The 27,825-nt window shown below is 53.6% G+C and overlaps 1 protein-coding gene across 18 annotated transcripts in view; it reads left to right on the plus strand.

Annotated features, from left to right (window-relative positions):
• The window catches only part of NFASC (neurofascin), a 183,556-nt gene that overhangs the window by 107,743 nt on the left and 47,988 nt on the right, over positions 1–27,825 (plus strand). For 9 of the 18 annotated variants that reach the window (XM_023247774.2, XM_023247780.2, XM_023247779.2 and 6 more), the window contains 10 exons: positions 1,893–2,076; positions 8,095–8,112; positions 8,892–8,997; positions 10,515–10,711; positions 11,172–11,294; positions 13,803–13,973; positions 18,210–18,260; positions 24,196–24,307; positions 24,693–24,877; positions 26,192–26,323. In XM_023247774.2, coding sequence (XP_023103542.2) covers positions 1,893–2,076; positions 8,095–8,112; positions 8,892–8,997; positions 10,515–10,711; positions 11,172–11,294; positions 13,803–13,973; positions 18,210–18,260; positions 24,196–24,307; positions 24,693–24,877; positions 26,192–26,323 — 1,279 coding nt within the window. The remainder of the gene's footprint in view (positions 1–1,892; positions 2,077–8,094; positions 8,113–8,891; positions 8,998–10,514; positions 10,712–11,171; positions 11,295–13,802; positions 13,974–18,209; positions 18,261–24,195; positions 24,308–24,692; positions 24,878–26,191; positions 26,324–27,825) is intronic. The other 9 variants (XM_023247775.2, XM_023247787.2, XM_023247788.2 and 6 more) reach the window with 3 other exon arrangements.

Genomic DNA, 27,825 nt, shown 5'->3' on the forward strand with positions numbered 1-27,825 from the left:
TAGAAGTCACAGAGCACGACACATGATGGGACCTAGGAGATGACCAGTACTTGCTGGAACACAGAGGGAGGGTGATGAGAGGGGAGGCTGGAGAGGGGACTCCATTAGGGAGGATTTCACTGTCGGGCATCTGTGAGCTAGTGAGTTGACTGGGGCCTGGCATATTTGTATCCACACTTCAGAAAATGACACCTCTGGTGATGGGTGAAGAATGAGTCAGAGGGGTAAGAGTGGAAGTGGGGAGGGACACCCGGCTGCCTCATTTGGTAGAGCATGCGACCCTTGACCTCGGGGTTATAAGTTCGAGCCCCACGTTGGGTGTAGAGATTACTCAAAAACAAAATCTTAAAAACAAAGAAAAAAAAAGAGTGGAGGTGGGGAGACCACTCAGGAAGCTGCTGTGGTCGCTGCCATGAACTGATGGTGACCGAAACCAAGGTGGAAGCAGTGGGAAGGAAGTAGATGGGGTCCAGAAACACGTGAGGTTGGGGGCTGCTGCGGGGCCCAGCGTTCAGGACAGAAACTGCTGAAATCTGAATCAGAATCCTTTAGCCCGCCCCACATCCTGGCACAGGGGAGGGTCCTCATCCCCCGGGTCTTCAGAAGCATAACCTTGTCTCCCGGGAGCAAGCCTTGGAGCCCTGCTCCTGTGCCCGACAGCCTCAGTCGGGACAGACGGGAGCTGGTGACGGTGTACAGGTGAGAGAAGAATCCTGGGGGACCTGCCTCCAGCCATCCTCTTTGACTTGGCCCCCATGGCAGAACAGCAAACTGGACCAAGTTTTAAGATCCCATGTTCTGGAAACAGTGGCAGTCTTAAAGCACTGTATCTCATTCTTTTTTTTTTTTTCCAAGTATAGTTAACATACAGTGTTATATTAGTTTCAGATGCACAATATAATGACAACAGTTCTACACATGACTCGGTGCTCATCATGATAAGTGTACTCTTATCCCCTTTATCTATTTCATTCACCCCCCACCCACTTTCCGTAGCCATTCTTGCTTTTCTCTCTCAGGAGGAGGGGAAAAGGGTTTATCTCTTAAGGACTCCTCCCAGGCCCCTTGGGCAGCCATTTTTAATCCTTCCCCTTGCAGGCCTTAGAATGATTTCTTGTGCTTGAGGATGTGAACATTGGGCGGTCATAATATCGCTCATTCTACCAACGCCCTGGAAGCCCCTTCTTCTGGGTCATAGTCTCAGCACTGCCATTATCTCTAAAGGGACAACATCAGGGCCACCATACCTTTGTGCACAAAATATCTGCAGAAATTCATTTTAAAAAAAGTCCCAATGAGCAACCAGCTTCCACCTGTCTAACCCCTAACCCTCAGTGCAGCTGCCTTCACTCTGCCCCTGGATCAGAGGACATCAGTGTGATCTTTTCTCTGTGCCCTACCCCAGACCCACTCAAACCCAGGCCCATACAACACATAGGGTTCCTAGAAACTCTGAGATTCGTGTGTTTCTCACTGGCCTAGTGCATGGCATCTTCTAGGTGCTGGACCAGTGGGACAGTGTTTGTTTCCAGGATTATTCCAAGCAGAGTTGGCCTTCCTTCTAGAACAGTGGTTCTCAACCGGGAGTGGTTTTGTCCTCCAGGGGACAGTTGGCAATGTCTAGAGGCATTTTCGATTGGAGGCAGGAGTGGGTTCTACTGGCATCTAGTGGATAGAGGCCAGGGATGCTGCGAAACATCCTGCAATAATACCCAAGGCAGTTCCCACACAGAGAATTGTGGGTCCCACATGTCCATCAAGGTTAAGAAATCCTATTCTAGAACACTGGTCTGTGACCAACAGGACCCTGGAGTCCTTCAGGCCCCGGAGGATTGCTAGAACAGACCACAAGTTCAAGAAAAACTCACTTGGCATTGTATTTCTTTCCACAGCTGAACTCTGTCCGAGAGGCCCAGTTAGAGCTGCTGGAGGCAGCAAGACCCCGCGGGCCGGGGAGCAGGGAGCGGGGCCCAGTACTGAGGATGGCCAGGCAGCAGCAGCCACCGCCCTGGGTCCACACAGCCTTCCTGCTCTGCCTCCTCAGCCTCAGCGGGGCCATCGAGATTCCTATGGATCGTGAGTCCTGCCCCATCCTCTTTGATTCTCCTGATTTGGGGCAGAGGAGTTGGGAGGGGATGGGAGGTCGGCGGGGAGTGAAGACCAACTTTGGAAGAGGTTGGGGAGAGGGGAAGTGATTCTGGCTGCAGAGCTGGGTTTCCCTGCAAAGAATTGACGGAAGCAGATCGGTGTTTGGGAATGTGAGACGAATTGCGCGGCACGATCTCTGAGGGCTGTGGCTGAGCTGATGTTGGGGCTGCCTAGAGCCTGCCGAGCAGGACTGGAGGTGGCAGGTTTGAAAGTCAGTGTGTCACTCAGGAGTTCTTCCCTCCACTCTCCTCCCTCCGATCTCTGCAGTCTTGACTTGCCCATCAAAGTGGAGTTTCCAAGGACCAAGTGCAATGGATAGTTCTCATTTGCCTTCCTAATATCTGAGCTGGCTCCTAGGCCCTCGTGGCTGGACTAATCAGGAGGGACGGCCTGGGGAGGGTTGGGAAGGGAATTATTTCGCAGAAGGCTGGGCCTAAATGAAACATTAAAATAGAGCTCCATTTTAATGCCAGGGTCCAAAACCCAGGCGCTGATTCCTTCTGTTTGTTTTTGCCTCTCCTGTGGCAAAGTTGGAAAGTAAAATCTGTATCATTCTGTTTCCCATGGTGGGGGCATTATTTGGCCATCAGAATCATAAAAGAAGGAGTGTGGGATGCTGACAGCCATGTCTCTTGCAGCCATATCTGTTGCTACGTTCGTAAGTGGCTCATTGACTGGCAGCCATGCTCCATGGCCCTGCATTTAGCTGCGTGCCCCCTTTGCCGCAATTCTGACACCTCCACCAGAATGTCTTGGCATTCCAGTGCTCTGATGTGGGCATACCACCTCTGTCCCCTGTGCCCTGCTTCCAGAAATAGATGGGATCCACATGATGCCGATGCTGACTTGGGCCCTGTCCAGGTGACAGATGTCTGGGGAGGGCTGGGAGAGGGATACAGCCTCCAAGAAGTGCCCACTGAGCTCTCCAAAGCCAGACCCTGGGGCCGGGAGTCAGCATAGCTTGGAGAAGAATTACACATACTTCAGCGCCCCCCGCCCCACTCAACCCTACAAATAATAACTGCCCAGAGGAGTGGCCACTTCTGGGTAAGAGAAGGCCAGCAGAAACTATAAGGACCCAGAAACAAGACGGGCAAGGCCCTGTTGCCTTCCCAATAGCCCCAAGTGCATGTATGTGTGTGTGCGTGCGTGTGTGTGTGCGTGTGTGTGTGCTCACTGAAGGGGGCGGGGGGTCATGAAATGAACTGTTCCCGTGGAGACCATCTCCACTGATAGCTCAAGGAAGAGTCTCTCATTAACAATCCCAGGCAGACAGTCTAATAAGGAGCACGATAAGGCCAAGTCCCTGGAGAGCAGAGGGATACAGAGGAAATTGGGTTATCAAAGAAGCGGTGAAGGCTCATTTCTCTTCTGCTGCCTCTCCTCACTCATTCACTTGCCACTGTGATCCCTGGGGCTAGTGGGTGAGGGGTTCCTTCAAGAAGAACTTATAAATAGATGGCTTTGACATCTTTGTTAGGAATCTGGATTTCTAAAGCTCTACCGGAGCATGGGCAGGTGAGCTAGCAGTCAGTCTCTCCGGAGTACCGCGTGTGGGGCAAAGAGCCACAAGTGCCCTGACCTCCCCCCGCACCATCTCCCCACCTCAGTAGAGTGTCCCCTACTTCCGGAAATGCACTGAAGGAAACATAGACCTTTCCTTGCTCCGGGTCACACAGCAAATGGGTGATGGATTCATGAATAGATCTCAGGTCTCTTTAAGATGTACGACTTGATGACCAGGTTGGCACTCGATATGCCCCACCCCTCCCTCTGCTAATCCCACCTTCTTTTAGTTCTTGGAACTCACCAGAGTAGCAGCTGCCACATGTCTGGCTGAAAGCTAAGTGCTTTAGAAGCATCTCCTCTGAGTCTCATCTTTCGCTGACAGGTTAGAAAACCGAGGTGCAGAGAAATAAAGCCGTTCTCTCCAGCTCATAAGTGGCAGGGCCAGCACATGACTACAGCACCTCTCTGAATGAGGAGGTGAGGTCTTTTGTGACACCAGGCCTGGTGCCCCGGGCCGCCGCACAACAGGAAACTCATGATGCCTGCCCGAAGCATGCCTCCTATGCACTATACCTCCCTGCCGGCTGCAGGCTCAGTGGCCCTGGTGACATGTCCAGAATCAGCCTACAGAAGATGAATGCAAGACAAGAGAAGGCCAGCCCTTCAGAGGGGACCCAGTTGCCCAGGGAAGAGGTCCTCTTCAGCCAGGTTTTCCCCTCTTGCTGAGCCCAGCATAACAGGTGCCCCCCAAGTTACCTGAGCCCACCCTTCCTTCTTAACCCTAGGCCGTGGCCCGGTGGGAGGGGCTGGGGAAAGACCATACGTTCTTACTCCTCTCCCCCCAGAGTCATTGAGGAATTTATTGACACACAACATATGTAAGTTTAAGGTGTACAACTTGATGATTTGCTACACGTATACATTACACAATGATGACCCCATGGGTTAGTTTACACGTCCATAATTACATTTCGTGTGTATGGGGTGGCAACTTTGAAGACCTGCTCTCTCAACAACTGTCAGGTGTATGATATAGTTCTGTTAACTACAGTTGCAGGCCGTACGTTAGGTCCCCAGAACATACCCATCTTAGAGCTGGAACTTTGTATGCCTTGACCAGCATCTCCCCACTTTCCCGCCCCCCTCCCAGCCCTTGGCAACCACCATTCTACTTTGTTTCTTTGAGTGTGAAGTTTTTAGATTCTGCATAGAGTGAGAACATACCGGATCTGTCTTTCTCTGACTTAATTTCACTCAGCGTAAGGTCCTCAGGGCCTATCCGTGTTGTCACAAAAGGTAAGAGAGAGATGCCTACACCCCACGTTCACTGCAGCGTTATTCATAAGAGCCCAGATGTGGGAGAAGTGAAGGCCAGGCACTCTTCTGGGAGAGGCTGCGGGGGCTCTGGCTAGAGGCTGCCCCGTCAGGGGTGCCCTTCCGCTCGCTTGCCCCTTCAGGGGGCATTATCTGTGCCTTGAGGACCGGGGCACTGCTTCTGCTCTGGGGAGTTTGGGCCCAGCAGGCTTCCTGGAATAGCCCCCGGCGGCTACACAATCCCTCATTGAAGCCCCGGCCTCCAGCTCCCGCCGCTGTGCCAGCAGAGTCACACGCACCCGCCTCACCCCCCTCACCAGCCCCAAGGAGAACAGCGTGACCTTTGAAGAAAGCAAAGGGTCGCCTCATCAACAAGAGTGGGTTTGCCAAAAAGTGAGTCTGCTGGCAGCTCGCCCCTCTGTCCCCCTCCCCACGTCAAGGGACTGGGCATTTTTCTCCTAGGAGCCCACAGAGGAGACGGCGGGGTGGGAGGAACATTTCTTCCTCACTGTCATCCCAAATAGTGCTGCAGGACGACCTGAATACACACACACACACACACACACACACACACACTCCATCCTCCAGGGATGGGTTGGGTGCCAGGGACTGTAGATACCAGCCAGGGAAAGAGAAGAAGTGCACGGATAAAGGAACCTTGCAGACGGGGCAGGCACCTGCCTTACCCCCTGCAGAGCTCATTGGAAGACTTTTCCTCCCCCTTGGAAGGCAGAAGAGCAAACTCATTTTCCACTTGACATCACCAGCAAGTTCTATAGATGGAGAGAAGGGCAGGTGGTGTAACAGAGGGTTTGTGGGGGGGGGGGGGAGTGTCACAGGACTAAGTAGGCTGCCCTTGTCCCCAGGCACGCGGTCCTCACGGTCGTCTCCCTATGGTGGCTTGTCCTCTGGTTTGGTTGTATCTCTGCAATAAATTCCTTGGTGGCACAATGGCGGTTGCAGATGTCATTACCTCCTTAGGGAATTAGACTCTCAAGAGGCCCCTGGCCTGATTTCAGTGTGGGGCTGGGGACAGCATCCAGCCAGCTCTGAGGGTCTCCACTCCCCCAAGACCTCCCTGCTTACTCTCCTTTGTCCAGAATGTCAAGGAGGAGTGTTGGGGCCCCACTTGGCCCACCCGCCTCTCTGGCGAAGGACGGATCTGTGAAAGGAGCTTTGGACCAGACTACAGGAGAACTGGTCCTTATTTCAGTTCTGCAGCAAATTTGCTACGTGCCCTTAACTGAATGACTTCCCTTCTAAGAATCTGAGATTCCCTGGATAATGTCTAGGGCTCCTTCCATTGAGCCAGCCTTTGATTTTACACAAGAGAGGCTTGAAGGCCATGTGGGCAAAGCAAAACCCCAGGACAAGGACAGAGCCCTCCACTGTGTGTGAGGACCCAAGAGACATCAACTGTGTCTTGAGATGAAGAAACCGCAGGCCTGGGCTAGTGGTCAAAGGGCCTACTTCTCCTGAAAGTGGCCCGTTCTCCCCTCCTCCTCCTCCTCCATGCCCAACCACACTGGCTTTCCAGAACTATCTTTCTTGGGCCCCTGGCAGGAAGATCTTATATGGGTGAAGATGCCATCGTGGGGAGTTCCCGGGAGCACGTGTTCAGAAACGACAGATTTCTGCTTTTCCCCAGACTTTTCATTCCTTTTTGTTTCCCGCCGAGGCTGCACCCAGGCAAATGGCAAAGCAGATAAAATATTTCGGTGCCCCAGCAGACACACAACCCTGGCCCACTTGAAAGAATTGTTTTGAACCTTTTTGTGGGTCTTACTCGAGACTTTCATGTACCAACAGTGTGGATCGCAGGGGACGCGTTCCTGCCACACTCCACCTTTCCTCTCCCATGTCTGTCTTCTCTCTCGTGACTCTTCCGGCACCTCTCGGTCCTGCCTTAGCCCTGCCTGCTCCACACCGCCCTTCTCTGGGCCCCTGGACTCCTCTTCCACAGCTCACTGTGGCTGAGTCAGAAAGCTTCAAGGTCACCTTGGCTCCCCCGCAGCCTTTGCTTCCCGGGGAAGCACCCACTCTGAAGAAGTCAGCCCACAGCACCAACACATATCTGATATCCGCACCAGCGTGAGATACGCACGGCCTGTTACTTCACGATAGAACCGTAAAGAAGGGACATCTTACGAAGTTACGGAAACACATGTTCTCCTTTCTGCGAATTTTAACCAAGCCCTCCTCCCCGGGAAGCACATGGCCATCGAAGATCCTGCCGTTCGAAGCGCGGTACACAGACCACCAGCTTGTCCGAAACGCGGGGTCTGCTAAATCAGAACTGCATTTTAACCAGACCCGCCCTCCTCCCCCCCCCCCCCCCCGCCAGCCTGGGTGATTCATACACTTGTCAGGGGTTGAGAAGCCCGACCTCAAACATGCACACACCTGTACACGAGCACCCGCACATCTCAGGTGGGTGTTGGGGCAGACCTTTGCTACCTGCCTCTTCATCCTTTTTGTAAAAAGCACAGAAAGGAGTGGTGGGCTCTGCTTCACCCCTGCACTTGTTTGGAAGAGGGATTTCCGTAGGGCAGCGTATTTCTGCCATGAGCAGAGCCGCGGTGATTCATCGGTCCCTAGAATTTTCCAAAGGATAGGCAAGAAGGTGCTTGCGTGTGGGACAGAGAAGAAGGTGCAGCGGAAGGAGCGAGGCCTGTGGACCGTGTGGGCTTTGCCTCATAGCCCTGGCTCAGATCTGCTGCTGCCAGACTTCTCAGCCTCAGCCTCGCCCGGGCACCATTGGCCAGGGGGTCCGCCTTCCTCAATGGCGTCCAGAGAGGGTGGACGGCACCTTTAGAGCCCAGCCTCTTTCCAGCAGCGTCGTCCTGTTCGATAGTTGGGCTTTCTTTCCCGGCAACACCACTTGATCAGAAGCCGGTCTTTCTGCTCAACTGCGTGGTTTGAGCTCCCCGGGGAAATGTCGCCTCCGTGAAGCGCTCGCCGAGTCCGTCCCCACCTCTGGGTGGCTCTCCCACCGAGTGCTGCAGCCCTACTCTCCCGGCAGGCTGGGGCGTGAGGACCCCTGGGCGAGTAGTCGTGTACGATAACCTATAACCGCTGTCTTCTTTTCTCCCCCTCACAATGCTAACCCATCGGAACTAACAGCAAGCATTCAGAATGAGCGTAAGTCCCCCGGGCGCCTCTGTGCACCTGTGCCTCTGGGAGGTAGGAGGGCAGCAGGGAGGGTGGGAGAAGGCCAAGTGAGGAGATGGGGGGGATCAGCCGCCTCTCCACCCTGCCTGCTGGGGGTTTCTTGACACCAGGGCCCTGTAGTGCGGTCCCTTACCACATGGGGACGGCAGCCGTCCACCCGGAGATTCCTGTTGCTGGGAAGGGCAGAGGAGCAGGTGGGTAAGAAGGGCCTCCGCTCCCCACCCTCGGGTAGCTAGCAAGGAGCACCGTGGAGAACACTGGAGGTGGGGACCAAGCGTGAGAGGAGCTGGTTCTTTGGGCCCAGGCCCTGGGAACTTGAACCTGTGAGCTCCAGCCTCACCACAGATCGGCCGTCTGTTGACCCTCCAGGGCTCAGAACCATCACGGCTACTAGGCTCTGGAATGTGACCTGCGCTGGGTTCCTTTATTCATTCGGCAAACATATATCAAGAACTCTTGTGCACAAGGCATCATACTGAGTGTTGGGATAGAAGAATGGGTAAAACAAAAGTTTCTCGTAGGGATCCCATGAGATCTTCGAGGGTTTCTTCTTAGGCTCAGTTTTTGGCATAACCCCCTTTCCTGCAGCCCCATTTAAGGAGCTGGGTCCCCAAAAGGAGGCACTGCCCGCCCCCCGTTTGCCTGCTTGTCCTGTGGCTCCTGAAGATGTTAATTTCAGCCATTCCCCGAACCCGGGGCCCCCAGCAGGTCCCCGCAACCCTGACCGCTCCCTGTCTGTGCTGTTGCAGTGTCCCAGCCCCCGACCATCACCAAGCAGTCAGTGAAGGACCACATCGTGGATCCCCGTGATAACATCTTGATTGAGTGTGAAGCAAAGGGGAACCCGGCCCCCAGGTGAGTGTGCTGGCAGGTAAATCCAAGGGGCCCCGCAAAGAGGGCATTGAGACCACACCCCTGCCCTTCAGAGAAGAACCCCCGTTCTCCTGAAGAGGACATGAAACAGAAGCACGGAGATATTACGCCCCTTTGCCAAGGTCTCCCAGATTGAAAAGGGCAGAGCTTAGATTTAAACCCAGGCCTCTGACTTCACTGCCCCTACCCCCGCCCCCAGGCCAGGTTTGTCTCTAGCGGACAGAAAACCCTGGAGATTCGGAGATGTTCTGCTATTGGTCCCCCGTCTTCAAAGCAGCCTCCACAGGCTGGACTGTTCCAGAGCCTCGTGCCTGATTCGGACCAAACATGACAGGACCCCGTGCAGGTGTCTGTCAGGGGAAATGAGGCAGGACAGAGCCTTGGGTATATGGCAGCCTTCTTCTGCCCACCCCCCACCTGGTCTGCGTGAGCCTGAGAACAAGCAAGGCCTCTCTCACCCAGGGTGGAAGGAACAGGGTCACCCTGCAGGGTCAGGCAGGGCATAGATGGCCTTACTTCTGAAGTTTGGCCTTTGCCCCCCACGGTTCCTTTGCAGTAACAGTGATTCTGAGACACTAGGCAGCCACTCCTGCTTCTTTTAAGGTTATGTTCTGGACAGCTGTGCACACACCCCCACCCCCTAGAAGGAGAGGGAAATTCTAGCGTCTTCCCCTCTGGGCTCAGTTTTGTGAGGGCTGCTTGTTCTTTCAAAGCTGGCCCTCCTGGGCTAGAAGGTGCGGCCACTGCTGTCTTCTGCACCCACGAGCAGGAGCATGGATAACCCGGGCCATTGCTCTTTGGCTTTGGCTTTAGAGTTGGTTATCGAATGAGACAGGAGAGGCAGAGCCAGCTCCCCGATGTGCTTGGCCTGGGTGAAATATTACAAAAAATCAAACTCCCTGCCTAGGGACACCTGGGTGGCTCAGTCGGTTAAGCGTCTGACTCTTGCTTTTGGCTCAGGTCACAATCTCATAGTTCATGGGATCAAGCTCTGAGTCAGGCCCCGAGTGGACGGTGTGGAGCCTGCTTGGGATTGCCTCCTTCTCCCTCTGTCTCTGCCTCTCCGCCCCCCGCCACTTTCACACACGCCCTCTCTCTTTCTGTCTCAAAAAAATATATTTTTTTAACAAATAATAATAAAATAAATGAAAACTAAAAGTCCCTGCCTGCTCCCGCAAAGAACATTGTCCCCTGGTGGCTATGTGGGTATCTACCACTTCCAGCCATGACTCCCAGCCTTGGCTGGGTAAGAGCGCTAATGTCAGGGACATGCCCCCCACACGGTCATCTGACTGCCACCTAGGACTCTGCATTTTATCAGGCTTCCCGGTCCTGCCGCTCAACCAGGGTGGGACCCACCGGTATGGAGGTGCGGTTATGGGACAGGGTCAGGGACCAGAGCCCCGAGGCTCTCACCTGGAGCCCGGAGCCCACCCTGTTTCTCTTTGTGGTCCTGCCTCTCCCCTCCGCGCCCCCTCCCCCGCCCCCATCATACACAGCTTCCACTGGACTCGCAACAGCAGGTTCTTCAACATCGCCAAGGACCCCCGGGTGTCAATGAGGAGGAGATCCGGGACCCTGGTGATCGACTTCCGCAGTGGGGGGCGGCCCGAGGAATATGAGGGGGAATACCAGTGCTTTGCCCGGAACAAATTTGGCACGGCCCTGTCCAATAGGATCCGCCTGCAGGTGTCCAGTGAGTAGCATGGGCAGAGGGGGGACCGGCATGCCCTGTTTCTGGGGGAATCGGGGGGGGAGCATGGAGGGTCATTCCAGAAAGGCGGCCCTGCCCTTGGCTGCCTTGGTGCCCTGCAAGTCCTGCTTGCTGTTTGCCTCTGAGGAGGAGCGCACCTCCCCCTACTCAGAAAGATTCCTGGGAGAGGAGGCTACCAAACCAGTCTTGAGCAACTTCACCTGTCCTCTGGGCAAGGGAGGAGAGGAAGGAGAGGAGCCTTGGAAGCTGTGCATTTATTTAGACAAATGGCCTCTATTCTCTGGCTGTACCTCGCCTAGACCCACGGGGGCTCTCTCCCCACTCCCTTGTTCTCCCATCTCCCCTTGTCCTTCTCCCCCTTGCATTTCTGCCTCTACCCTGCTCCTTGCCTCGGCCCCAGCCCTCCCCCTCATTTCACCCGCCTCTGTCTGACTCTCCCCAGAATCTCCCCTGTGGCCCAAGGAAAACCTAGACCCTGTCGTGGTTCAAGAAGGTGCTCCCTTGACCCTGCAGTGCAACCCCCCACCCGGACTTCCGTCCCCAGTCATCTTCTGGATGAGCAGCTGTAAGTCTTGGGGGGCGTTTGATTTCTACTTTAATCTCAAGGAGGGGGGTGGGTGTGTGGAATGGGAAGGGCTTGCCCAAGGCTGGAAGGCCTTCGCTTGTGAGAAGCCGGTGTAAAGGGGCCACGTGGCTGAGAACACGGGGAGAGGCCGCTCAGGCTAATTTCCTAGCCTGACTGCCGATAGCCGTGTGATCTTGAGCAAGTTGCTTAACATCTCTGGGCCTCAGTTTCCTCTTCTGGAAGAAATAGGGCTAACCGCTCTCCCTCTTTAATAGGACCATTGTTAGGATAAATGAGGTCATACAGCCAAAATGCTTATAACAGAGCCAGATGCACGGTAAAGTGCTCAGTAATATTTGTGATGGTGGTGAGTTGACAGAAAGCCTCGTGGTTCAATCTCTGGTCGGTCTGGATTTACTGGGACACAGCCAGGCCCAGGGATGTAACCTTTGATAAAGGAGCGATAGGGAGACGGTGTTCGCAGAGGGACAGAGTATCGTCGAGAGCTTGTTCGGTTCTGTTTTGGACTGAGACTCTTCACCACTCTGGACCTGTTTCTTTCCACATTTTCAACCAAAATAAGTGGGGGTGTGAGTTATAAAGGCGACTGGAGCTCCGCTGTCTGTGTCTTCCCGGCTTCCCCTCCGTCTCCTTCCATACCTGCTCCCCTGTCTATCCATCCATCGCTCAATGTATAGATCTGCCTGCCTGCCTGCTTATCATGCATCGTCCGTCCATCCCCGAGTTTTTAGCGGCCTGCTTCTGAAAGAGGCTGCCTGTCGAGGAGACAGAGTTGCGCGTTGTTTTGCAGACAGAGGGCTTTGCCCTCATTCATTCTCTCGCTACGTCACCGTGGTGCATACGCCTGGGGAAGGCTGCCCGGCCACGGGCTGGAGGGTTGGTTAGTTAGCTAACAGCTCAGACCCTCTCATCCCCTGCATCACTCCCGTCACCAGCTTATGTCCATGCTGCCTCCCGAGCAGATCTCGTGACCCTTGCTGGCATCTCTCCAACACAGGCCACCATCCGCATTTCCCTGGGTTGCCATAATCAGCCATAACTGGCCCCCTTGGTCTTCCCAAAAATGAATCTGATAGTTTCATTTGTATGCTCCGAGCCCTTCACTGTCTCCTCCATCACCTCGGACAAAGTCCAGACTTCTTTCCCTTCCTGATCTGGCTCCCTCTGCCTCCCCAGCCTTTCTCCTACCCCTTGCTCCAGCTGTGTGCACTCACTTTTAGCACACACTGTTTCTGCTGCTTAGAAACCTCTTAGGGCCCTGTCTCTTCTGTCTGATAAGTGTCATGCAGCCTCCAAACCCCAGATGAGGGCACCCTGGAAGGAACTGGGTGCTACCCTTCTTAGCTCATCCCCTTCTTACCAGGGGCTTCCCACTCACCACCCTGCACTGTGATGATTTGTTTATCTGCTGCACCTTCTGCTAGCTTCGGCTGTCTTTCACCAATACCTGGCACAGTGCCTGGCACACAGTAGGCCTACAGTAAATCTTGGGTAAATGATTTGCAGAACTGACCAGCCCATCGTTGAAGGGTTGGCATCATTAACTTTGAGCCTTATGAAGTAGAGTCTTAAGGGGCTCCTGGGCAGCTCAGTTAGTTGAGTTTCCCGCTCTTGATTTTTGGCTCGGGTCCTGGTCTCACGGTTCCTGAGATTGAGCCCTTAGTCAGGCTCCGCACCGACAGGGATTCTCTCTCCCTCTCTCTCTGTCCCCCTCCTGCTCGCGTGTGCTCTCTCTCTCAAAATAAATAAACTTCAAAAAAAAAAAAAAGAAAAGAAATAGTGACTTAATAAACAATTGTGGGGGGCGGGTAGGAAGGGGTTAGCTATGAATAGTCGGCCTTATGAGTGTACTTTTACAAACCGAATCACCTGGAAACTCGGTCGTTTGAATTTACGTCTAATGCTTCAAAAATCATCGATAATGTAATCAGCCTCCTCAGCCACTCCCAGGATGTCACTAATTCTAAACAGCACCATTTTCATATGTTAACCATCACTGACATTAGGAAGCACCCTAAAATTGATGGTGCATATCATTGATTAGTATGTATCTTGTGATTACAATTGGTAGTGCTGGTGGGAGTAAGAGCTTCAAATAGAAAACAAGTGAATTTGACTCTTGATTTGGGAAGCAAATCCCTCCCTCTGGCTCGGGGCCAGAGTTTCTCTGGCATGAACAGGAGGTGGAAACGTATGGCCATAGAGCATGGGTGTGGTGGGCAGACCGGTGTGAATCTGAATCCTGCCCTTCCGTCACTGCCTTTGCAACGCAGGACACATTAAATCCACCAGGACACATTAAATCCACCGCTCTCTTATCTGTAAAATGCGAATAAGCCTTGCCTCAGAGTTGAGAGGATTAGACCAAATAACGTTGAATTCCTGACCCACCGGGCGCCCTGTTGGTCCTCGATTGCCAGAACTATCGTGATTGTATTACTGTTACCATTGCTGCTAACCTCCCTCTGTACCTCTGCTTCCTAATAGCCATGGAGCCCATCACCCAGGACAAGCGCGTCTCCCAGGGCCACAACGGAGACCTGTATTTCTCTAACGTGATGTTGCAGGATATGCAGACAGACTACAGCTGCAACGCCCGCTTCCACTTTACCCACACCATCCAGCAGAAGAACGCGTTCACCCTCAAGGTCCTCACCAGTAAGTGCAGGTCCCTGCCGGGGGCCAGGAGCCAGGGGCACAAGCCCACTGAGCTCATGGAGCCCCAGGCCCCTGGGTCTGGGGGAAGCCTTGTCCCCGAGACTGACCAGGGAATCCTCCCGGCTCATTGTGCCTCAGCCACTCGAGCCACTTGAGACGGCATCTCTTCATTCTGAAGCCTTGGGGTAAACTTGGTCCCGCTCTGAGTCAGTGCCTCTCAAGCTTCGGTGCCGGCCCCAGTCACCTGGCCAACTGGGCAGCCATCCCAGGCTCAGCCCTAACCTGCCTCCACGGTCCCGGCCTCCGTGTTCCCCATTAGCTCTCTAGGTGCCCTGGACACACAGCGGCATCGGAGAAGCACTGCTTCGAGTGGCCGTCTGGCATCTCTCTCGTGCACTCAGCTTGAGTATTTCTTTTATGTCTAGCCGTTTGTATGGTTGTCTGTACTTCTAGAATAAAGCCATAGTACAGAATAGCCAAATCAGTAGGGACACCGCCATGAATTGTGCGTGATTCTGTAACACGTATACGCTGGACCGCATGGAATGACTGCGTTTGCAAGTTGCAGACTTATGTTCTGTTTTGTTTGTTGCCGTTTTTATTTCCTGACGCCGTTTGGCTGGTGCCAAGGGGAGTCGGCATTTCCCGATCCGCTCAGCACCGGTGGCCCTCCTGGAGGAGGAAACCTAGTCAGTTCACAGAGATACTTCTTGCCGGGGACCCGCCGGCCTGGAGCTCTGGCTTCAAGTCCTCGGCCTGCTTTAGGGCAATGGGTTCAAAGTGGCCGTGGTAGTTTGCAGCGTGGGTTTGTAACAGGCCTTCTCGAGAGGAGACCTCAGTCTGTCTGACTCAGCTGTGAATGCCGTTTTCCACACCGTGGACGGTGGTGGTTTGGGGAGAGGCCAGGCAAATGGCATCACATAGGCACCGGCAGCTGCCGCAGGTGGGTGAAAATAGCCTGAACCCCAGAGCCCACACGCCTCCCAGAAGGGCGCGGGGAGAGGCCGGGGGAGCTCACTCCTCACTCACGACAGCTGGGGGCCTGGCCCCCTCGTACTGTCGTCTTTCCTCAGCGGTCCCTGCCAGTGATGGAAGCAGGGGGTACTGAGAGCCCCCAGCCCCACACTCCGTGTCCACCGGGCATCGGGGTGGACCCCCAAGGAACAGCTTTCTTCCTGCTCCCCTTCTCCTGTATGGAAGTTTTTTCCCTTCTTTTTTTTTTTTTTTCTCTTCGTTTTCTTCTCTTTGCTTTCTCACTCTCTTCCTCCGTCCTTCTTCCTTTCTTCTTTTCTCCTCCCTCATCTTCTTTCTCTCTGGACCCCATTTAACCGTCCTCCAGCCCGTCTCCCCCGCTTCTGCAGCTCCCGACGCACTGTTCTAAAGTTGGTGTCAGGCTGCCCATAATTTGCTAACCAATAGGATGGCCAGAAACCCCAGGAAAAGCCCCGCGTGCTCCTGGCGGGATGACCCAGCTTCATTCTGCTTGCTGCCCCTCGCTGGCTTTCTTATTCCGGACCCAGGCCCAGAGGGGACCCTTAGAGAAGAAAGTCGGGCTGCCTGAAGTGTCTCGGTGCACGTCAGGAGCAATCAGCTGCCAGCTGGCTGAGCTGAGGAGGACAGTGTGGTCTGCCCAGGACCTCGGGGTGGCCTCTGGAGCCAGGATGCGGCTGGCAGTGCTGGGCAGTGAGGGCAAGATGCTCACTGAGCCAGTCCCCGGACGGCCTTCGGTGCCGTCACCTGGATTCCTTTCTGCTTGCCCGGTGCGATGCTGAAAGTCAGCCTCCTGTTGGGGGAGTGAGTCAGGTGACCTTCTGTGGTCCTCAGTGTCATGTGGGGTACACGCAGGGCGATGGAAATGGTAAAGCGTCTTCCTCTGTGGAATGAGGCAGCTAGAGATTCTCAACATTTAGAAGTTCGACTTTGCAGAAACATCCTCTTCTCTACCAGAGGAAGAAAAGGATATTTATTTCTGCTTCATTTTGGGGTCCCCTTCGCCACTGAAAACTCTTTCCTCCGAATGCCGAGAACCCCCCCCAGGTGATGAGAACAGAACCCCGTCTGCTTCCTGGAGTTCTCCCAGGGGCAGCTTTGGCTGGGAGCAAGTTCTGGGCATCTGAGCCAGCCCAGAATTGGGCACAGTTGCTTAAAATAGCACAGTTGTGCTCTCTCTGCTTTCCTGCCTGGAAAGGACATAGGCTCTTTCTTGTACCTCCAGAACCAGGTCTGGGGGTGGGAGGCAAAATAGCCATGCTAGGACAGCTTCAAAGTCTCTTCTCACCATGCCCCTCCACCACCGCTTGCCCCGTGGGGGAAGAAACCAATCTCACCACGCCTGATTTTGCACTACCTACGTAAAAGGAAGGGGGAAAAGGTATCTGATACAAAACACTGGGTGATCCGAAATCATTTTTCAAATTTGTTTTGGGTTGCGGTCAAAGACAAACAGCAGAGTCGGGCTCACAAAGATGTGCGTGTCCTACTTTGCCCGCACCGGAACAGGTCCCTTTGGGTGCCTTCTGCCACAATAAGAGGTGACCGTGGTGAAGGAGGAGGCTTCTCTGCTGAGGCAGACAGTGAAGCACTAAGCCTGCTTCCTTCTAATGTCACTTCTAATCTAAGTGACACTCTTAGGAGTCAGAAAGCCTCCCTGAATTTCTCAGCTGTGCTGCAGAATCCACAAACTGTGAGGTTAGTTCCAAGCTCGGAGCACTTCTCTGCAAAGAGGTGGGTTCTGTTTCACCTTGGTCGCATGGGAGCCTAGGAGCATGAAGCCAGGGCCCTTTTAGCTGTGTGCCCCTGTCCTCCCAAGCCAGAGGAGGACCGTCCCCTCCCAAGGCAGCCTCAGCCCCTCCTCCCCTCTGCCACCCTGCCTCTTCATTCCGCGGCAGGCTGGATCCCACCCTTAGCTCCAGGTGACCCCCAGCCGACTCTCCGGACTGGCTCGGACTTTTCAACATGCCCCATCTTAAGGGATAGTTCTGAATAATGCACATCTCCCCTAGTGGATGTTAAGCAGATTTGGGAAGCGATGCAATACGGTCCCAGCGAAGACTGTTCACAGCCTCTACAATCGGTTGTAACACGATTTGATCTGTCTTCAAATATGCAAATATTCTGGCACGGCGCCTTGCCTCCCTCGGGCGGTTGGACTCTGTCCCTGGCTTCTCAGGGCTGTCTGCTTGGCTTCCAGTCGGCTGTACCCCCCACCCCACCCCCTGGTGGTACCATCAAAACTTGAACCCAGTAGCTGGACGGGGATGGCGGCAGAATGAAAAGCACAGCCTTGGCATGCTTCAGTGCCCTGTTCCAAAATGTCTTTCTCGGAGGATTAAATGCCCAAGGGTCTTAATTACCTAACGTCGGAACCAAAGCCGCCGACCTCCTGCTGAAGGGATGACTTCAGCCCCAGCCAGTCTAGGAGCTCTGAATCTCTAGCTTGGTCAGCGGGTTTCTCCCATCCAAGTGTAAAACTCCTAGCCCATACCCTCTCTCTCCTGTCCCAGGCTCCCTTTCTCTTCCGAAAATCTGAACCGCAGCCTGGCTCTCTCTGCCTCCCTGGAGTAGAAGGAGGCCTTCTGCCAGCAGTGACATCTCAGAGACCAGGGTGGTGCCCGCTGGTCAGGTGGGCTGGGGAGGCCGGGTGCTTCTCGCTGGCAGCCCGTGATCACCGGGAGCTGCCAAGGGCCCCTGCGTCCCTCTCTCTCTGTCTCTCTGTCTCACTCTCTCTCTCTCTCTGTTGATGAACTGTATCTCTTGGACTGTCTTCTCTCACTGAGCTCCCACCACTGCACCTTACCTTCTCAAGGAGGGCTCTGCGCTACCCCCCTCCCCCCAAGAGCTGGCCTGATCCAGAGTCCTGGGCACTGAGGATTTTGATGCGAAGTTGTTCAAAAGACCGCTGCGGGATTCCACTAATCCTTATCTCATTTGATTGGAAACATAGTAGGATCAAGCCATTAAAGGTCAAGCCTAATTTCTTTCATTAAAAAGAAACTTATCTTATTATTGCCTTCTTTTGCAGGATTTAACCTTTTCTTCCCTTTTTTGGGCTGTTTTATGTTGCTTGTTCTTCACCAGGCACGTTTCCTTTTCAAATTTGCCGTGTCTTTCCTTTGCAAAAAAAAAAAAACCACCGGTTGTTTTCGTGGCTTTGCGTTTCTGTTGTTCTCTCCCCGTTTATGCCTCCATGAGCTCTCCGTGGCCTCCTGTTTGCTCACCTTCTTTTGTTTATTGCAGACAACCCCTATAATGACTCGTCCTTAAGAAACCACCCTGACATATACAGTGGTGAGTCGCCGCGGTAACCTTGGGAGTAACCTTGCCTGTCCTAACCCCAGTTTGCCTAACTCGACTGATACCGTGTCATTAACTCACGCCGGGTGGCAGGGCTGACAGTTGGTCAGACCAGGGTAGGACTTCAGAAGACCTTTTGGGAGGACTCAGTAGAATCTTAGGAACCAGTGGCGGATGGATGGAGAGCATCTGAGGACAGATGCGTCCGCACGCACGTTGAGGAGGAGACGGAAGTCTGGTTCCTCCTAGTGGTTTACAGTACACAGAAAGCTTTGTGGTGCCTTGAGTTAACTCCTACGCGTCTGGATGTGAATCGCCTGCTCTGCAATCTAGCCTTAGTTACTGGGGGTGCCGTGTCACAGGCTCCGTGTGTCTTTAAAATCCATCTGGCAAATATGAGTGAGAGTTCACTGCTGAGTTCTCTTTTAAGGTAAGTATAAAGGAAGACGGACCATCCGTGGCTCTCTTGCCTGGGTCTCTTCTCTCCTCCAGCAGTGTGCACAAATGCTTGCAAGCCATGGGACACTTTCCATGAGGCATATTTCTGACGTAGCCCACAACTGGTTGCTCAAGCTGATTAGTAGCGTCATTAGCTATTTCCACACCTGAGCCCCCACCCCCCACCACGGCTCAAGAATGTCTTGTTTCCCTTGAGCAGCCAGAGGAAACATCATTTACTGGCTTTGGCGAGGCAGCTGGCCCCCATCATCCGTTATGCCTTGGAAGCTGAGGCTGTAGGTCCCCAGGGGGGTCATTGTGGGCTCAAATAGATAGGAAGTGTCTGCATTGTGATGTGCTAATATAAACAATGATTGGGGTCTGGAGTGGGGGGTGGGAAAGGGGAGTGTGAGCCGGGGAGAGAGGCAAAGGCTCTAACTTGGCATCAAACAGGTAGAACCACACTGAGATTCTGCCAAAGAGATTTACTGCCCAAGGAAGCGGGGGACCTTTGTTGGATTCTGGGCATTGTTTGTTTTCAAAATAATGGGGCCAACTACCGTGGTGTCAAGAGCCCCGGAGCACTGGTGTGGAATGTGCCTTTCTCTAAATTGGATTTCAGATAATCTATTATGGAAGGATTCTCGAAGCTAGAGTGTATCAGAGCCAGAAGGTCCCTTAGAGACCATCTGGTCCAAACTGCTTGCTTTGTGTAAGATAAACTATTCAGGGAGGCATTGTTTTATCAATGGGATAAGTTTGACTGATTCCAGCCACTTAAATTTTTGTGACTAGTGGTAGATGTGATTACAGGTGAATGAGCGGGAGTTGTAAGAACCATCCAGGGCTATGAAACGAAACAAAGCTCGCAAGAACTCACAATGGAGATGGACCGCCTTCTCCTCAATCCAAGGTAGAATGAATGGGGTTGACCCAAGGATGAAGCCAGCTGGAAGAGGTATAAAGTCAAAGTGAGGCACATGGTGAACAAAGGACAGCTAGGTTGAATGCTTCTAAAAAGAAATAGAAAGTGAAAAGGAAGGAAGATGAAGTCCTTCCTGAGTGCAGAGTTGGACAAAGAGACAATGCAATGAAAAATGCCCAGTGCATCTGTCTGCTTGGCCCCCCATAACGGCATTTTGTTCTAGTGATTTCTACAATGGTTTGGTATCCTCTGAACATACGCCAAATGTCCAGTGACCTGCTCGGTGGCAGGGGGAAGCTGGTCTGAGATTGTAGCTTGCCACTTGGAATTCACCCAGGCAAGAGAAGAGTAGGCGCTCGAAGGTAGACAGCCTTCCTTGAATTAAACACAGGCTCCGGGAGGTACCACTGAGTGACCTCAGGCAAGTCATTTAATCTCCTCATCTGTAAAATGGGTATGTTACAGGCCCCAGAGAATTGTCATGAATGTTAAACAGGGTAACGTGCGTATGGTTCCCAGCACGGGTGTCAGACACATCAATGATTAGTACGCGTTAGCACATTACTGGTACTGAAGGGAATGGTTTAGTGTTGACTCAAGTTAAGATGGACACAGAGAACCTGAAGAGAAGCCAAAGGAAGAAAGGCTAGCCCAAGTGTGGGAAGAAAGTACTATGGAGGGAGGAACTTGAAGGCAGACTAGAAGAGCAAAAGCTATTCAGATCTTCAGCTGTGCTGAGAACTGAATAAAAAAAAGCTTCAACTGGGGTGCCTGGGTGGCTCAGTCCGTTAAGCATCCGATTCTTGATCTCAGCTCAGGTCTTGATCTCACAGTTGTGAGTTCAAGCCCTGGCTTTGGGCTCAGCACTGGGCTCTGTGCTGGGCACGAAGCCTGCTTTAAAAAAAAAAACAAAACAAAACAAAACTCCAACTATGGCATAAGGGATTTGGGTTATACTTATGGAAGAGATTTCCTGGCAGTGGAAGGTATCAAATGTTACTAGATAAAGAGATTTTTTTTTTGTCTTCTGGGATTGTTTGGTCAGCTGTTCCTGGGGCCAGAGAGGTGGATGAGATACCACGGATCCAACCTCATGAGTCCTTAATTCCGAGAATTGAAAGCAGCAAATGTGAGATCTAGCTGCCCCTAAAAGCTGTTTCTGGCAGAGGTTCTTAGATACATCCGGTGCATTGAACTCTCTTCTGCTAACCCACAGTACTTGACGGAGGGGGGCAACTCAGGTTGTCAGCAGTCTTGACCTTTCCTCTCACAGGAGTTGACCAAAAAATTTTTCATTGGCCCTTTAAAGCCAAGGTGGCCGAGGCAGTATCATCTCTTGAGGTGTCCCCCCTGGCCAGATTCCCCTAGCAACCCACGAGCCTGTTCTTGAACCACAGCCTGGGAAAGCAGGAAAGGGTGGACTGTCCTTGGGCTAGAGGTCAGAGGGGCCCATGTGGGAAACTCTTCCTGAATCCACCGACATGAGCTTGGGCATCTGGGTTCTGAGCTTGATCAGGTATTCGATCTGACCCCAGCCCTGAAGAACAGGGAGAATAAGAGAAGCATCGTCTGAATCCCCACCTCAATGAGGGTGGGTGAGATCCTATGACACCCTAGGAGACAGTCATCCTCTACCATTTAGGGTCCTATAGAGTAATCACCTTTGTCTTGGAGACTCTTCCTGAGTCTGCGTCTCCAGGGAAAGAAATTAGCCATCTTCCCTTGGGAGCAGTGGCCCCCAAAGCCCCCAGCTGGCTTATCCTTCATAAATTATCATTTATCCTATCATAAGTTGGCACCTGCTGCAGCTGACCAGTTTTTCATAACCTCTTCTTTGGGTCCAGCCTTCTAACCCTTCATGATACCATGTGTCACCCTGACTCCTCTTCAAGCCTTCCGTGGCCTTAAGAATCCAGTTGAGATGCCTTTGGAGCCTCTTCATTCCCAGCTCAACTTCTCTTCCATGTTGGGCTTGAGTTTATTTAATGGCCACTGAGGAGGGATGGCCTCTTAGCTAAGACAATGGGAACAATGTTTAAGGAAAACATAGTGGAAGAGGTTCATCAGGGCAGCTCGCTAAGACAAAAATGTCTTTCTCCCTCACCTCTTTTGCCCTTGGATTTCAGTTTTCTTTGGTTTGAGTTAGAAAGACACTCCCAAAGCTGGCTGTCAGAAGCAGGGACAGATGGGATATCCATCTTTAAAGAGGCGATACAGTATAGTGTCAGAGCACACACTTTGGTGCCAAATGGTCCAGAATCCAAAACACAACTGACTTGTGACCTTGCCAAGTCTGTGGACTCCATCGAGCCTCAGTTCCCTCTGGTGCAAATGGAGGTGGTCCCCCCCAGGTTTGTTGTGAGGATGAACATGACTATGACTATGACGTCTAGAGAGAGCTGTTAGCCCGGGCTTGGCCCGTCATGGATGCTCACCAAATGGTGGCCCTGATTATTGCCTCTGACTTTTAGAATGTTCTTCCCTATATTTTTTGAACCTTGGCTTGTTTCCCAGTAGCTTCTCCTCCTTTGGGATAATTCTGTGGTTGCTAGCCCACATCCTACGAACGGGAGTATTGCTATAACCTTTTTGTAGTCACAGCTCCCAGCATTGTCAAGGTCCCCACAGCGAGACTGTTCGTTTCTCCTCCGTCCCATACTTACTGCTTTGCTGGCCAAGTGTGCTTGTGGTGCTGTGTGCTGTGGTGTGAATTAAATGTCCACAGGGTCTCGGGCTGGTTTCTGCAGATTTTGTCCCTGCGTGGAAGGAGTATGCCAACTGAGCTGGCTCTCCCACGTAGTCCGGGGGTTCCCCACGTTCAACAGACTCACCAACCTCACACCAGAGCCACCTGCCCTGAAAGCTCCTTCTCCTCATAGTTCCCTTGACCTTGTGTTGTCTTGACTGTTTGGGTGATTCCACGATAATGGGTGGGAGGAAGCTGCTGCTTTGTATCAGGCTTCCTTGGGACTGAGAGCTGGCTGCCACAAGAGCTACAGACGGTAACCAATTAACCCCATAATGGATTAACCCGTTCAGTAGCCACTGTTGTATATGTGTGTGCCGGTGGGACAAATGAGGACCTCTGCAGAAAGAGAGATAACACGCGGGGTAAACTGTTGCCTTCTTGTCTGTTGCCTTCTCCCCTTGAATCCATTCATCCCACAAACACCGACTGAACGCTCGCCGTGTGCCAGCCGCCTAACTAACTCTCACCATTTCTTCCCCTGACAAAAGCATAAAATAGACATCAGCTCTAGGAAATGCACTCCCCGATGGCTAATGGAAAGAAGCTGAGTGCCTCTCAGACGGGAGCCCTGCTGACCCAGCCGGGCACCAGCCTGTCCAACAAGCTCCTTTAGGAGACACCGGTGTCACGGAGACAGGGTTCCCCCGCCACTCGGTCCTCGCTGCCAGCACCCGTTCACAGCCCCCCGCCGGGAAGATGCCCTTGTTCCCCTTCCAGGCATCTCTGAGGGCTCCCGGCCCCTGGCAGCTCTGCCTGCCTTCTTCCTCTCACCTCTCCAGCTGAGTCTAAGACCCCTACACCTCTGGGCAGGGGTGCCTCCTCCAGCTTCCCTTTGCTTTGGGGCTCCTGGTGGGAAAACCCTTGCTCTTCTCCCTTCCGTCTTACTGGGCACAGAGCTCCCAGGGAGAGGTGAGGCGCAGGTAAGGTGGGGTCCGCTGTGCTGGGGGTGTGCCCAGACTTGCATGACCCCGTCCACAGCCAAACGGCCATCCTGGCCGTGTCGATGTCCGCGAGCCACCGGGCCTTCCAAACCCACGTGCACGTCACTGATGGCTGCTCCCGCCTAGTTGAATTGTAGATCACCTCCTCCATCTTGGCTGCCACTCCCCACTCCCCCTCCCCCAGTCTCTCACATCCAATTAACACCCTCCTCCCAGCCCCCTTCCAGAGTCATTAGCGAAGAAGCAGAATGGTCTTGGCCCCAGAGTGATTTCCTGTCATCTCTGCTCATTCATTCTCTCCATGTCTTTGCTAAGCCATTAATAATGCTTCCTGCATCTCTGACTGTTCATCTGGGTCTCTGTGGCTTCATCCCAGCTCCTTGTCTCCAGGGTCGCAAAGAGCAGGTTGTCTGTCCTGTGGCCCAATACAGGTCTTCTCGTTCATCCGCTGCTGCTGAGACGGCCTCCCGGTGGTGGCCACCGCGTTGGCCTCTGGGGTCCCAACACAAGATGCTCCAGGAATAAACTGCTCACTGCCCGGGCAGCCCCCTCCTCCCTTCCCGGGAAGGAGGGGTTTTCCTAACAAGGGAGGAAGCCGGGCTCCTCCTGCCAGAGCCTTTCAGAACTTAGATGTGCTCACACACATGTGCCAGTGGGGCCGAGGAGCCCCGCGCTTCCTAACACACCTCTCTTAATGATGCCCCGGCCCCTGGGGGGGGGGGGGTTCAGCTGGGAGGGTCCGGGGCTTGGTGCCTCTGAGGGTAAGGGAGTAAGCAGGGGGCGTGATGACACTTCTTTCTAGCCTGACCGCTTTGGCCTAGCTGGGTCCACCCTCTGGGCAAGAGGCTCATGAGAGCTCCTTCTATCCTGTTTCAGCCCGAGGAGTTGCAGAAAGGACCCCCAGCTTCATGTACCCCCAGGGCACGGCGAGCAGTCAGATGGTACTGCGTGGCATGGACCTCGTGCTGGAGTGCATCGCCTCCGGGGTGTACGTACAGCTCACACCCCCACCTCTGGCCACCCTCCGGGAGGACGCGGGTGGGGGTTTGTGCACGCTCTGTTCTTGCCACGGTTTGGGGGGCAAAACATCATCCTCTCCATCCCGTTCTGGCTGTTTCCTTCATGGGTAATGGGGAAGGGAGATGGGTAGGCATCCTGGACGTGTGTTAGAACCTCACGTGACTTTACGTAAGTCCCTCAGTGCTCTGCGGCCGAGCGTCCCCTCTGTATGGGAGAGGTCAGCTCTCATAGGACACGCGTCCTTCTGGGCCCAAGTCCACTTTAAGGTCACCTGGGTGTCCCAGACTCTGTAGAAGAACAGCAGGGCCGCAGCTGGTGATGAGTCCGTGTTTCCCGCTTGGTCCCTCTCCCAGCCCAACACCGGATATCGCGTGGTACAAGAAAGGTGGGGACCTCCCATCAGACAAGGCCAAGTTTGAGAACTTTAACAAGGCTCTGCGCATCACCAACGTCTCCGAGGAGGACTCTGGAGAGTATTTCTGCCTGGCCTCCAACAAGATGGGCAGCATCCGGCACACGATCTCGGTGAGAGTAAAGGGTACGTTGTGTGTATTTCTCATTATGCTGATTTTGCCAGCCCTACATGCCACGACCACCCTTCCCTCTGGGGGGCGGGCCGGGTGAGCAGGGGAGACCCAGCAACACTCTGGTTCGTGGTAAGTGACCTGCCAGGGACGGTGTCACCCCGTGGATGTGAGAGAGAGAGAGAGAGAGAGAGAGAGAGAGAGAGAGAGAATGTGTGTGTGTGTGTGTGTGCACGGTGGGTACTAAGGGAAAGAGACCCACCCTGACCATCACCCACCTCTCTGTTGTGCCCAGGGCTCCCTCCACAAGAATGTACCTCCATGGTCCATTTGGATTTCACCCAGAGCCTTGTCTTTCTTTACTTTTGCATTTTAATTCACGGCGTGTCGTTTTGGCCCTGTGCTGTCTGTGTACTTGTGTGTGGTTCTTTTTACAAATGGGGAATTATCACGACCCAAATTGTTTTTTAAAAAAAATCACTTCCCTCTCCCCCGAGCGCGGATGGCCCCCATGAGCTATCGCGGGCAGTGAAGCACGTGCCTTTCTGGGTCCCCGCCACAGGTGGTAGGGTGCACCAGTCGCCTCTCAGCCCGGGGCCGAAAGGACGGTGGGGATGGTGAGGTCTGATGCCAATAGTACAAGAACTTCCGTAGCATGCGGTCAGCTGATCCTGTGACTTTCGTCTCAGCACGACACTCGGACCGAGGGTTCTTGACCTTGTTGGGGGCATCAAGACCTTTGACAATCCGATGCAAAGGAACTTCTCAGGAAAAAGTCCACATGTCCACAATTAGAAGGGCTAGCCAGCTCTGCCCTAACCAGAGCCCAGTGTCTAAAAGAATAAATACGAGGTCTTTTCTAAATGGTCAGATCTTGCAGTGATAGCCATAGAAACCCAGAGGGGCCAGCCCCGTGCGCACTTGACCACCTTCCCTGGCTCGAGCCCTTGGGTGCACATCATGAACACCTGTGGGGCTCTAAAAGCATTTGCTGCCCCAGCCTCCTCCCCTGAGGATTCTGACTTAATAGGTCTCCGACAGGCCCCAGTGTCCGTGTTTGTTAAAAGCTCTTCAGAGGATTCTAACGAGCGGCCCCAGTTTAGAACTATTGTTCTGCGAACTCAAAATAGACCGGGTGGCATCTGTGGCTCCAAGCCAGCCAAAGGCAGGCTGGACTGAGTCATCCCATGAGGATGAGCCCTGGGCAGGTGGTGAGGGCCTGGAGCTGGCACCCAGGGGCTCCTGCCTTCCTAGAGGGAGCCGGTCTGGTGTCTTTGGCCTGCCCCATGCCGTCTAACCCCCCTGCCTGCACTGTGTTTGTCTTCCAGCTGCTCCCTACTGGCTGGACGAACCCAAGAACCTTATCCTGGCTCCTGGCGAGGACGGGAGACTGGTGTGTCGAGCCAATGGGAACCCCAAGCCCACCGTCCAGTGGATGGTAAACGGGGAACCTTTGCAATGTAAGTAACGAGCCGTGGTCTCACCCGACTCCGCTGTCTCTCCTGTCTCTGCTGAGGCTCCAGATCCCCATCCCTCTGGGCCAGCCCCAGTGGTCCCAGAAGTGAAGTCAAAGAACAGCCCCTTGGCTGCTGCTTCTGGAGCGTCCCATCCCTGTGGACATCTCAAGAGACAGGAAATCTGCCTCACCTTTGTGCGAGAGAACAGGAAACCTGTCGGTAGTTCCCCAGACCCCGCTCTCTGCTGAGGGCGAAATGAGAAGCAGGTTGGAAGTGAGGAAGAACCTCCCCATGACAGCAGAGACGCGCCAGCACAGTTAATGAGTACGCCCAGATTTGGGGAAATTGCATCCTGCCCGATGGCTGGAGTAGGTGATTCCAGGGCCCCTGCCAGCTGGGGCTGTTGGTCGAGTTTTCCCGTCATATTCTCGCCAGTTGCGTTCACGTGAGAAAATGTCCTTGTGGATCTCCGTGAGAGTGCAGCATGCCCGCACCGTCCGGTGCTGAGCGCATACCTTCCCCCTCCCCCACCCGTCAGTGTCCTTCCACTGGGCACAGGCAGAGACACGGACACCGCCTGCCCTCTGCTATTGTGTCCTGACAGCACTTTGGGAACAGGGCAGACAAAGGCACCAGACTTCACAGCACCATTAAATAAATGCAGAGCCCAGGACTTGCAACTGAGCCTTGGCCCTGGAAAGGTCACCAGTCACTTAAGGGGAGTGACTGAGAGGAAAGTGGGCTTCATGAGAATTGCCAGGGAAGGAGGCATTGAAGTTGCTGGCGTTGACTTCTTTGTGCCTTTTTTGCTGAGTGGGGACTCGGGGACGGGTGATAAGGATGCTGACCGTGTCTTCATTTACCTCCTGCTGATTCCCCAGTTCCGGGCTGACACTTGCTATCTGTGGAGTGGCGCCTGAGGGGCCAGACCTGGGGTGGCCCTCGGCCCACTGCTGCTGTGGGTCTGAGCGATGCTGGATGGGTTCACAGACCATCCAAGCCAAGGCACCCGGTCCAGCCTAGGAATCTTAGAGCAGAAAGTCACCTTCTAGAGAAAGATGGGAAGTGGAAATTCTTTACACTTCTAGAAAACTATTCATACAGCTCATTATCGTTCTCTTTTTTTTAATTTTAAAAAATTTTTTAATGTTTTTTAATTTATTTTTGAGACAGAGAGAGACAGAGCATGAACAGGGGAGGGACAGAGAGAGAGCGAGACACAGAATCCGAAGCAGGCTCCAGGCTCCGAGCTGTCAGCACAGAGCCTGATGCGGGGGCTCAAACTCACAGACCGCGAGATCATGACCTGAGCTGAAGTCGGATGCTTAACCGACTGAGCCACCTAGGCGCCCTCCCCTTTTTTTAATTTTTTTTTTTCAACATTTATTTATTTTTGGGACAGAGAGAGACAGAGCATGAACGGGCGAGGGGCAGAGAGAGAGGGAGACACAGAATCGGAAACAGGCTCCAGGCTCTGAGCCATCAGCCCAGAGCCCGACGCGGGG

Source organism: Felis catus, chromosome F1 (assembly GCF_018350175.1).
Source record: "Felis catus isolate Fca126 chromosome F1, F.catus_Fca126_mat1.0, whole genome shotgun sequence".
Lineage (NCBI taxonomy): Eukaryota > Metazoa > Chordata > Mammalia > Carnivora > Felidae > Felis > Felis catus.